The sequence below is a fragment of the Cucumis melo genome, chromosome 5 (assembly GCF_025177605.1).
Source record: "Cucumis melo cultivar AY chromosome 5, USDA_Cmelo_AY_1.0, whole genome shotgun sequence".
In the NCBI taxonomy this organism is placed as follows: Eukaryota; Viridiplantae; Streptophyta; class Magnoliopsida; order Cucurbitales; family Cucurbitaceae; genus Cucumis; species Cucumis melo.
In genome coordinates, this window is record NC_066861.1 from 20,731,675 (window position 1) to 20,743,841 (window position 12,167).

Genomic DNA, 12,167 nt, shown 5'->3' on the forward strand with positions numbered 1-12,167 from the left:
AACTTAAACCAAATCTAATCAAGAAAGAGTTAAACAAAATCCCAAAATTTATGATTTTCATTGTACTAAACTAAGCGTTGAATTCGATACTTCTGAATTTGAATAAATATCATAACTTTTATCACTTGAGAGACTTTTATTTGAAAAACCATATCACATGTGCATTTAATACTTGAAATTTTATAAGACAAAAAAAAATTCTCATTTTATTTCATGCTTATTGTGAAATAAAATAAAGTTTGAAATAGATTTTTTTTGTTGATTTTTTTTTAAAAAAAAACAGTTCTCATAATTGTTGCATTTATTATCTTAAAAAAACAATGTTACAATTCTAAAGTTGGACTTTTATAGAAATGTATTCTATGATTGATTTTGTTATTAATATTTGATGATTTTGTTATTAATATTTGATCTTTGTCCAAATTTTAAATGGGTTGAACTTTGAATTATTGGATTTTAAATTCGCTTTGATTAAAAGTTGTCATGCATTTTTTAGTTTAAATAATCAATACGATATTTTGTAAATGTTAACATTACTGAAATATTTAAAAAATATAACAAGAAGTTTATCTCTTTGATAGAATCTAAAATTTTTCTATATTTTATAAATATTTTCGTTCATTTTCCTGTGTTTGAAGATGTCTCTAAAAACATGTTATTAAATGTAAAAATGGGTAATAGTGATTTCAAAGAAAAAGTTGGAGAGGTTACCTTAAGGTTAAAAGGCAATGTTCTCGTATTGTAAATAATATAGTTATAATTATGGGCAAAATGCATTTTTTGTCCATAAAATCCAATGTTTATGTTTATTTGGTCCCTGATGAGTAGTTGATCAATGACGGATTTACCTGCAGAAAACGAAAACTAAGAGTGAACATATAGTTTCCTTACCCTTTCCTTTTGCTGATGAAAGGAGTTGTAGCTTGTAAACTTAAACCAACAAAGGAATAAATAACAAACAATTAAATTTCATAATTTTTTTTGGGCAAAACTTTAGTCTATCTTTGAGAATAAATATTTGCACAAAGTATTAACACATAATAAAATATAAAAAATAGTTGGAGAGCAAATGACTTTTGCAAATTCTAAATTTTAAGAGAATAGAAAACTAAACATACAACATTGAAAATCGATCTGCATGAAGTAGAAAAACCTTTTGAGACGGGAAACCGGAAAAGGAAAGACAAAAGAAAATAAAATAAAGCAACATGAATAGATATAAAATTATTAAAATAACTGCTATTTTAGTGTCGCGTCATTTTTCCATTAGTCAACTAATGATCAACTTTAACATAGAGAGTGTTTATAACTATTTTCCTTTCCAAACCTTAGGGACTCAAGTGCCACTTTTGGAACTTCATAGACCAAATAAACAATAACACCAAATCTCAAGACCAAAAGTGTATTTTTCCTATAATTATCAATTAAATATTATCGTTCAAACTTAATTTTATGAATTGATTAATATTTGTCTAATTTGGTGGGTCAACAACCTAAAATTCAAAAGATGTCATCTTTACTTACTTTAGATTACATATAAGGTTTAAATCCATAACGTACATCCAAGATAAAGTATAAATTATTATTAATAAGAATTAATGACAGATATGAACAAATGACGAACTCATGTTTGTGAAGTATTTGATAAAAGACATAAAAAAGACAAAAAAGATTTCATTCGACCCACTTTCTCCAATAAGATGATAAATTTCTTGATTCGAAATTATGATTTGATGATTCCACTTGTCTTACTTAATTTGAGCGAATTGATTAAAAACAAAATATTATAAAAATAGATAAACACAATCTTGAAGTAAAGTTTAAGGTAAAAATTGAAAAAACTTGCCATTTTTGTATGTGAAAATCGGCAATAATACTTTAAAACAATGGAGTAAGAAACTTCTTATTTAAAAGTTGAAAAACGTTATGGTTTTTAATTTGGTAGAAAATAATATACTTACTAAAAGTTAGGGATAAAACTCAATCCACACGCTCAATCTAACCAGTTGATTTAACACTTGCCAAATTTACCGGTTAGAACATTAAAACTCAAAAGATTTTGTTACTTATCTTAGATTATATATCAGTTTAGATTCGCTTTTAACGTAAATCTGACAGAAGACATAAATTGTCATTATGAACGATCGTGGACATAAGGATAATCGATGAACCTAGGTTAATAAATTGTCCGTTAAACGATATGAATAAGACAAAAAAAAAATTTCATCCAATTTACTTTATCTACTAAAATTATAAAATATATTTATTCAAAATTAGGATAAGATGATTTCAAATTTTTTGATAGAAGTACATTTTTTTAAATAATTAACTTAATTTAAATTAGCATTTTTGAGGAGAAAAGATCAATTAATCTAATTATCATAATTTTTATATTTTTTTGAAAAAGTTAAAAAGCATTAGAAATTTTGTGTAAGATTAAGAACAAGGCAATAAAGGCACAAACAAGAAACATTCACCTACAAACGCGCCTAGTGAGAGTAGGATACAACCTTATAAAACATTCAACGTGGCAATTTATAATTGGATGTCGGTGAGATAATTTCAACGACAGTACATGACCAGCAGGGGTAGTAACGTATGACTGTACACAGGCAATAGTTCCTCTCCAGTCTTTGTAATAAATTTATATAAATAAAATCAAAATGAAGAAATAAAAAAAAAAGGAAGAAATAAAATGGAAAAACGAGAGCAAGAAGACTTGTGGAACTCTCTCTCTCTCTCTCTCTCTCTCTCTCTCTCTCTCTCTCTCTCTCTCTCTGTAGTTCATAGCCAATTTCCTCCTCTCACTTTCTTCTTTCTTCCTTCTCCTTCGTCTTCATACTCAACTTGAACGATTTCTCTCCTTTTTCCTTTCTTCGTTTTCGATTCGATCTGTTTTTAGCTTTTTCAATTTGTGATGAAGACTTGACAAATCGGAATCCCCACGCTTTGACCTCCTGATCGAGGTATCTTTTTGACTTTAGCTTCATAAATTGAGGGTATTCTTCTATCTTCGATTATCAGATGTTTTTTTTCTCCTTTTTCTTGTGGTAGTTGGTTTTGATGTTTGATATATGAGGTTGAGTTTTGGGTTCTGGTAATTTTACGTTAATTTTGGTGTTTACAACTTCTTCTTCTGGGTCGTTACCGAAGTCTTCGAAATAGTATTCTTTTTCTTTTTTGTTACTGTTTGGGGATGGTTTCTGCGGGGGTTTTGACTTAATTGGTTTGGATTTTTAGTTAGTGTTGTGAATCTTTTGATTTTGGAAATGTTTGGAAATCTTCCTATATGTTTTTTTTTCTTCTTTTTTTTTTTTTTTTGAAGTTGGGGTTTATGCTATTTTTTTGTTTTGTTTTGTGGGTTTTCTTTCTCCTGCTTGCTAAGTTTCATGGAGGTCTGTACTAGGCTTGTTTCCTCTTTTTTTTTTTTTTTTTTTTTTTTTTTGTGTTCTATTTTAATTTGTTTTAGTACGCTACTTGTTAGTTGTTATTTTGTTTGGTAAGACTGTAATACAAATACTTGTTTTTACTCAAGAATGATCTTTGTTTCCATTTGGCTATTTGGTTACAGATTCTACTTGCCTGCTGTGAACCTAGCATCGGTGATGCTAAAGATATAAAGGGAATCAAAAGGGTTCTCGTAAAGTAGAAAAATGTTGGAGGGTGGTCAAAAATTCCCTGGAATGATCGATTTAAACGAGCATGCATATGATCTATCGCAAGGGTTTTACCATAAACTTGGTGAGGGAACCAACATGTCTATTGACAGCTTTGCAAGCTTGCAAACGAGCAACGATGGAGGGTCAGTTGCCATGTCTTTAGATAACAGCAGTGTAGGATCGAATGAGTCTCACACTCGGATCTTAAATCACCAAGGCTTGCGACGGCGTGCAAATGACAACCATACTTTTCAACATAGTGTTAACCGCCGCGGAAGAGTTACACATCACCTGAGTGATGATGCACTAGCCCGAGCTTTATTTGATAGTAATACACCCACTCAGGGTCTTGAAAACTTTGAGAAGTGGACTCTTGATTTAAGGAAACTTAATATGGGGGAGGCTTTTGCTCAAGGCGCCTTTGGGAAACTCTATAGAGGTACTTATGATGGCGAAGATGTTGCTATCAAGATCTTGGAGAGGCCAGAGAATGACCTGGAAAAGGCTCAGTTAATGGAGCAACAATATCAGCAGGAGGTGATGATGCTTGCTACTCTGAAGCACCCAAATATTGTCCGGTTTATTGGATCATGCCATAAGCCGATGGTTTGGTGCATTGTTACTGAGTATGCAAAGGGCGGTTCAGTTAGGCAATTCTTGATGAGGCGACAAAGTCGTTCTGTCCCACTGAAATTGGCTGTCAAACAAGCTTTGGATGTTGCCAGGGGGATGGAATATGTTCATGGCCTTGGGCTTATTCACAGGGACTTGAAATCAGACAACCTTTTGATTTTTGCAGACAAGTCTATCAAAGTTGCTGACTTTGGAGTGGCCCGGATTGAGGTGCAGACAGAAGGAATGACACCTGAGACTGGAACCTACCGCTGGATGGCTCCGTAAGTCTTCTAAAACTTGAATGTTTGCTGTTATAATCTTGCATGCTTATTTGTGGCATTTATTTATTGTTGTTTCGAAATGGGACTTAGTAGCTTTGTCATGACTAAGAAATTATGAAGATTGGCCAAGAAATTGAGGTTCCAAAATCCTTCAAAGGCCTTTCTTATATAATTCTATGGTTGCTATTTTTACTTTCGTAAAATTATTTAATTTGTTTACTTACTATTTATATTATTGTTGTTGTGATGGATTAAAGAGGAGATTCTATTCCATGTTTTAGGCACAACATCCAAAACTTCTCAAGCCTGTTCATAGTTTGTATTATTTCCTTTCTTATACAATTCATTGTAAGCATGGTATGAGAACTCTGAAATTTGATTTTCCAGACTAGTTTCAGAATCATTCTCTACCAGATTCTGAGAAAAATTTCCAAGCTTATGCTTTGCTTTTTAACACTGGTTTGTTTAATGTGTTGACGTTTGTTTCTCCATTTTTTTCCTAACTGATTCTGATTTCATATGTATCTTTCTGCTGGTACAATCAAGATTATCTCACTCATGACTATTTATGTTAAGAATTCAGTACGAGTGAAGGAATGTGAAATTTTGCTGGAATTATATATACTAACTAATATTTAGTGGATATTTTGGTTTCAACGTTTTAATCTTACCATTTTATTGCATTTGTTGGTTTGATATGCGATAATTTCTTTTCTGGATCTCTGTAAAAATCCATTTGGTAAATTATCACTTACAGATTACACTTTAGGTCTTCAGTTTCTACTTTTCCATCCAATTGTCAATATTAAATACCGTTTCAAAGGAAATCACTGCTCCCTGTAAAGCAGCATAACCCTGTTACACTTTCATTTTTCACAATGTAAATTTATAGCTTTTACACATATACACATGCACACATGCATATACAGATTAACTATACACGTATAAACTAATGTATACATACATATTTCTGCATGTTTGACCGTTGCCCATATGGCTCTTTTGGCTTTTCCAGTCACCATTCTTCAGAAGTAGAATTAGTGATTAGATCAGGATTGTTAAGCCAGTTTTTTCTCGTGTTTTTTTTTTCTCTTTTGGCTTTTCCAGTCACCATCCTTTGATCTCTTGGACTGTTATATAACATTTATCTTCTGTTCATTTTCACACCTTTGATTTTCATTTCTTGCCCTTTTTTTCACTTGTGTGAGTGGATGTTGGAGGGGGGGGGGGGGGTGCAGCTAATAATAGATTGTTACATCAGAAACCTTAAGGTCTTGGGTTTTTTATCTGGCTCTGACTGCTCAGGGGAGATATGGCCCTTTCTGGACAGATGTGCTAATTCCATGTGAATGGGGTTGTATGATATTTCTTTTACATCATTTGTTTAATGTAGGTGGAAGATCTAGATTACAAGGATGCTGGTTTATACTACAAATTTAGAGTTCCTAATCACATTTTATTTCATAATACACTTGGTAAAAGGTTCACCTTTACTGTTATAGGCTGTCAACTTTCTTTTTTTTTTCGAAATCTTTGGAACATGTCATCGATAGATCTTTTATCATGGCATAGTTTCTTGTGGTGGGATGTGTGTTTGAAAAGGGCTGGACATTTCATTTCAAGGCGATCTAGACAAATGTAAGATGAAATGAGCTGGGGAAAACAATGCATGCTTGATGCCTTATTGAAGGTCATACCATGATCGTGCTTATGAGGCAAAGAAAGCAAGTTGCATGTGCCTCTTGTCATGGTTGTGTGCTTGATACACCTTAACAATAAGATGTGGGTAAAGGAAAAAATATTGCTACATGTAGGTAATAATTCTTTCTTTCATTGTTTCCCTAACCTTTTACTCCTTATCAATCCTCTTGATACAACTATCTACTTGAGGCTCCGCCGTTAGAATTTGAAAGACAAGTAGGAAACCTTTCTTCCATTCTCAATCTGTTAAAAGAGGTTCTTATTGAAAATTCCATAATTTATTGTTTGGTGGGTTTTCTCCCTTTTCTTCTTTCTTTCTTTCCTTTTAATTTTTTTTTTTATAATTTATTATTCTTGGATCTCCCTTCGGATCCAATTAGGTGGTAAAAAATGCATCCTCACTTGATTTGGAAGGAAAAGTACCTGGAAAAAGAATGACGTTCTATTTCGTGGGTACTTTAGAGGAAAGATTACCAATTGCAAAATAAATATGCATTCTCACTTCTGCTTGATCTTCTTGATGTAGAATTTGAGTGAGGCTTAATTTTGGTTTTTTGAATATATGGGCCAGTTTATCCACCTTTGTTAATCTCACAACATTGACTTTCCTTAGTTGTTCTAAAACACGTACGGTAATTATGGGTCCGTTTGGTAACTGCCTCTCTTTCTTGTTTCTTATTTTTTTTAATAAAGAAAAATAGAACTAAATTTCATAACAGTAGTGTTTCTTATTACTTCTTCCTTTTCTATTGAACAGAAAAGGACAAAAAAAAAACATATTTGATAACCATTTTATGTTTGTGGTTCTCTGAAAATTTAAATTAAGAAATAGAAGTTTTACATGAAAACAAAATTCTGTAATTAAATATTGAAAAATATATGTTATATTTATTTTTAGATATTGCATTTGAGAAGTAAAAAAAAAAAAGACATTTTATTTATGTTTTGGAAAAAGGGCATTTTCAAATATAGTAAAATAAACTAAAATATTTATAATATATAGTAAAATTTTGGATTCTATCAATGATAAAAACTAATAAGCTTCTATCACTGTCTATCAAAGTCACTAATAGAAGCATATTAGTGTCTATTAATGTCTACTATTGATAGAATCTGAAATTTTGCTATATTTTGTTAATAGTTGAATTTTCCATTTCTGATAATTCCCCTTTGGAAGAAGTGATAAAGAAACAAAAAATATGGTTTTATAGTTTCCAAAGTTTCTTTACAACTGTGAAAATGTTTCTGAAAAATGAGAAAAAAAAAATCAGAAACATTTACCAAAAAATTGGAAAAAAGAAACAAGGAACTTATCAAAAGGGCTTCATGAAACTCAATCTTATAGTATGATTGGTATGTAGAAACTCTAAGTCATTTTTTCTAAACAAGGATCTTTCTTCTATTAAATAGCACTTTGTGAGAACCGAATTTGGTGTAGGCAATTGAATTGGTTTCTTTAAGACAATTGTTCATCTTACCAGAGGTTTTTGGTTCTTAGGATCTAGAGATAAGAGAACTTGGACTTTTTGAGTCCTTTAGCGTATATTCTTGAAAATGGTTTATTTTCTCTTACCTAGTCTCTGCTACTAATCATCATCCTCACACACCTTTTGCTCAAAGTTCTAGAATGTGAAAAATTTTGAAGGTCAAAATTTTCTTATGGCGGTTGCCCTCTTGAAAACTTTATGATGGTCTAGAAATCCTTCTCTTTTGTGCTTTGATCTCAATAGCATATCTTTGCAAACAAGTGTTTAAGGATCTAGACTACGTTTTTGGAGATGTCCTTCTCCCAAATTTATTCACAAAGCTTGCATCTACCTAGATGAATTAGGGTTTGGTCCTCTCTATTTAGTAAACAAGCATTTTAAAATCAGGGCCAATATTGTTTTGATGCTTTCTTTGAGTATTTTTGCATTGGATTATGGCCCCTTTATGGAACATTTTTTCTTGAGTGTTTGGAAGGGGATACCTCCTCATTCTCTTCTTTTGTGCATTTTCTACTTTTCTTGGTAATGAAATACTTCCTTTTGTTGAAAAAAACTAAAAGTAGGTGTCCTTTCTTTAGAATGGTTGCCACACTAATCTTTTCTTGTTCTTATATAAAGGATACTCTGTTTTAGTTGTCTCGTCATTACTGTGATTGATCAGTTTACATTACTAATAAGAAAATATTATGATGATTTAAATGTTTTGAAAGACGTTTCTTGGAGCAAGGGTAGCTCAAAGAAAATATGTTTCAAAAGTCAGTCAAGGAATTTTTTGGCTGCTTTGACAGCGTAGTATGACAACTGATGGCCCTCAGTTTGAGGAACCAGTTTTTTCTATTTCTCTTGCTATATGTTATATATTCTTATTGGGATGACTCTAGACGAGGTTAGACCAAGGCATTAGTGTAAGTTTGGTTATTGAGTTTGGTGGTCTGTGATTAGAGTAGCAATGACTCAATTTCTTCCCTTGGTTTAAGAGAAAAAGAACTTTCTTGGAGTATTCATGAGGATACTAATTCAATTATCTCTGCTAAATACTTAGGTAGTTGTTTAAACATGTTCCTCTTTGCAACTATAGTTTAAGTTCTCACATTTTAACTTCCTTTCAATGGGATATATTCCTTTTCTGTAACGTTTCATTTCACCAATGAAATTGTTTCCTATTTATAGAAAAAAAGACCTTCTAGTTGATCCTTCAGTCTTCACTTCTTGGGGAAATCTTCCGGTGCACTCCAATTTAGCATTCCAAAGTAAGGGACAGACGTATTCAACCATGATATCCTCTTGTCGATTTTAAATATCTGACTATTCAAGCCCTAATCACCAAGTCTTCATGGTGTCTAGCAAAAGCCTCCTGTGAAACTCCTTTCTGTAATCCTTTGGCTTGAGCTCCCTTCCATACAATGATAGGTGTATTTTTTATCCTGTTCAATTAAGCCATGATTGAAAACTTAGACTTGATTCTTTGAATTGACATTTAGAAATATGGTTTCTATCAATTTGCACTTTGAGTGATATTGAAAGGGATGTTGTTCATTTATCGTTTTTGTCTATCAGCTAATCAGTGTAAATTTGTGAACTTATGCTGTATGATTATGCTAACATTCTAGCTAGGTGACCTGTGATTTGAATCTATGGCCCATTAAGATTTACAGCATGGGTTTATTGACTATGTCCAACCCATGTTTGTCTTATAATGGCCTAATTTAGATGGTCTTGCTTCTTCCCTTCTATTTTTCTCTCAGCCTTGGGGAGTATTTTCTCTCTTTATCCCTATATTTTGGCCTTCTGGTATTGCCTTTGGCTCTGAGTGAAAACCAAGCCTTATTAGTCATATATTGCCTGTTTTTTGTTTTACTTCAATGCAATGCCGTCTCTTATAACATGACTTTAGTTGGTGAAGTACTTGTCCAGTCTTGGGTGATGGTTTTGTGGCATCATTGTATCATTTATTCATATGGTTACCCTATTGTCTTTCTTGTGATTTATTCTTTGCTTTATAAAAATATTAACTTACCCAAACCACTCTAGCTTGGTCTAGATTCATTAGGGCTAGAGAAAAGACCGAGCCCTTACAGAATGAGTCCAACCTATAGTGGCCACCAATTTAGAATTTAAAATTCTGAGTTTCTTTGTCAAACCAAATATTGTGAGTAGTTATCTGGTGATACAGTAAGGGTGTGCTGAAGTTGGTCTCAACTATATAAAAAATGAATAAAATATTTTCTTCAAGTATGCCAAGCCAAGTCAATTAAGTTTGGAATAATGAACACAATCTTTGATGTTGAGTTGCTCTGTTTCTGTTGGTGATCTGGAAAAAAATTCTACGTATAAATTTGATTCTTCTGAACAGTATTAAATTTTGTTATTTGAATTACACTAGTGTCCTCTTTTGTTTCCCCTTCACTTTGTACCCCTTTTTGTTTGAAATGGTGTTTGTTTCTTAAGAAAAAAACGAAATTACGCTACGGTTGAGGCTTGTTTAAAGTTTAATCTGCATGGGGAAACAAACACAGTTCAATATACTTCTATATGCAAATAATTTCATGTATTGACTTCCAACTTTGCTGCATGGAACTTTAAATAATGGCTTGTGTTAGACTGTATGGAAAGTTTGAATATAGCATTAAATTTATTATAGAGCACTTAGTTATTACGAAGTTTGTGCCTTGGTAGCTGATTAAGTTTTGGCAAGTACTTAAGGAGAAATTTATCTGATCATTCAAATGCATTCTCGTGTAGCTGGAAACTTCGTTTTCTTCAATTTGCATTTTGCCACTTGTTACCAGTTAGCATCTTGCTTTTCAGGGGAAGCTTGCAGATCATATTTTGTTAGCTTGTGTTATATATGGAATTAGCTTACTATTTAAGGTTATATGAGGATTTCTTTTTTCTTTTCATTGTATGATTTTGTAGGGAGATGATCCAACACAGGCCTTACACACAAAAGGTGGACCTGTATAGCTTTGGTATCGTTCTGTGGGAGCTCATTACTGGAATGCTTCCGTTCCAGAACATGACAGCTGTTCAGGCTGCCTTTGCAGTTGTAAACAAGGGAGTCCGTCCTATCATTCCCAATGATTGCTTACCTGTTTTGAGCGACATCATGACCCGGTGCTGGGATCCCAATCCTGATGTTAGGCCATCATTCACCGAAGTTGTCAGAATGCTTGAGAATGCGCAAACTGAGATCATGACAACAGTTCGTAAGGCTCGTTTCAGGTGTTGCATTACGCAGCCGATGACAACAGACTGATATTATGTTATAAAAAAAAGAAAAAGAAAAAAACTGAACACATTGAAAATGTTAAGGTCAAATAAGGTAAGAGAGACAGATGAAGAAGAAAGTGGAAAAAGAAGAGGCAGATGCAAATAGAAGGTGATTTGTTGGTGTGCTTATCTTTGTGTATTTATCCTATCAGATTTTAAATTTATCTTTTCAGACACACAGAAAGGAACAAAAAAACACTCAAAAAAAAAAAAAAAAAAAAAAAGTTATGATGAAACCTTTTGGACCTTCTTGGTTTTGAGTTTCGTATTTTACTGAATTCCTGTTGGCGACTTAACCATTAAAGAGGAGATTTGTCGTGTATGTATACCCCTTTTGCTTGCTCTATGTTTAAGTTAACTTTTCTTTTTCCTTTCTAAAATCTATTTTTAATGGATGTCAAAGTAATGTTAAACCTGCATCCCCTCAAACCTTCATTAAATCTTGTTCAAGTCTTTTGGCAGCAACCGTTTGGAATCGTCTGTTCAAATTTTGCAGTGGATGATGGTAGATATGAAAGGAGTAGGGGGTTGTTTTGTTTCTTGTTAAACGTCGATGTCTATGGTGATAAGTTGATGGCAGCTTTGAATGCGCAGGTGCTTTGTGCTAGCTCAGAGAGGAAAAATGAGGTAAATGGGGTATGGATTGGGGTATGGATTGAAGCTATTTATGAGATGTAATGAATGAAATGATGAGAATATTTCAACTTTGGGATAAAATACGAGTTCAAACATATACCTTCGTGATATAAGGAAGGCATTTTAGATCAAATTCACAAGATATCAATATTACAGCAGGCATGCGCACAGCCACAAGTTAGCCAATGCATTGAAATGAAACTGATTTTTTTCATGATAGACGTAGAAGTTACGGATGTTTAGTTGTAAGCAAGGTTCAACCGATTGACTTTTCCTATTTAGTACTATGCACACTTGGGCTCCTTAACTTCACGAATCTCAGCAAGGGTATTATGTGGTACTACTCTCCCGCTATAGTGGCACACGATACTAACCTATGTATCTCTACCATTAACTTTTGTTGATTCAAAACTTAGCCCTCAAATGCTTGGGATTATGGTTTAATACAACCTAGAAACTATGACTTCATCTAGCTCGTGTTGAGCATCTTCTCACAACAGAGATTCTACTTTTAGAGC

At 32.8% G+C, this 12,167-nt stretch overlaps 1 protein-coding gene across 2 annotated transcripts; it reads left to right on the forward strand.

Annotated features, from left to right (window-relative positions):
- The first annotated feature begins 2,680 nt into the window (after positions 1-2,680).
- LOC103492018 (serine/threonine-protein kinase STY13-like) lies at positions 2,681-11,359 on the forward strand. 2 transcript variants are annotated; one of them, XM_008452187.3, is made up of 3 exons: positions 2,681-2,966; positions 3,572-4,555; positions 10,660-11,359. In XM_008452187.3, exons 2-3 carry the CDS (start codon positions 3,654-3,656, stop codon positions 10,997-10,999), a joined length of 1,242 nt encoding a protein of 413 aa, XP_008450409.1. In that variant the 5' UTR covers positions 2,681-2,966; positions 3,572-3,653; the 3' UTR covers positions 11,000-11,359. The 2 variants fall into 2 exon arrangements, with proteins under 2 accessions (XP_008450409.1, XP_008450414.1); XM_008452192.3 differs by having other exon boundaries at positions 2,685-2,999.
- Positions 11,360-12,167: the final 808 nt, after the last annotated feature.

What these genes read in the sequence shown, in the direction of transcription:
- LOC103492018 (XM_008452187.3), top strand. Translation starts at nt 3,654, where the DNA reads ATGTTGGAGGGTGGTCAAAAATTCCCTGGAATGATCGATTTAAACGAG. An exon ending in ACCTACCGCTGGATGGCTCC is followed by an intron (nt 4,556 to 10,659) that starts GTAAGTCTTCTA and finishes ATGATTTTGTAG; the next exon opens with GGAGATGATCCAACACAGGC.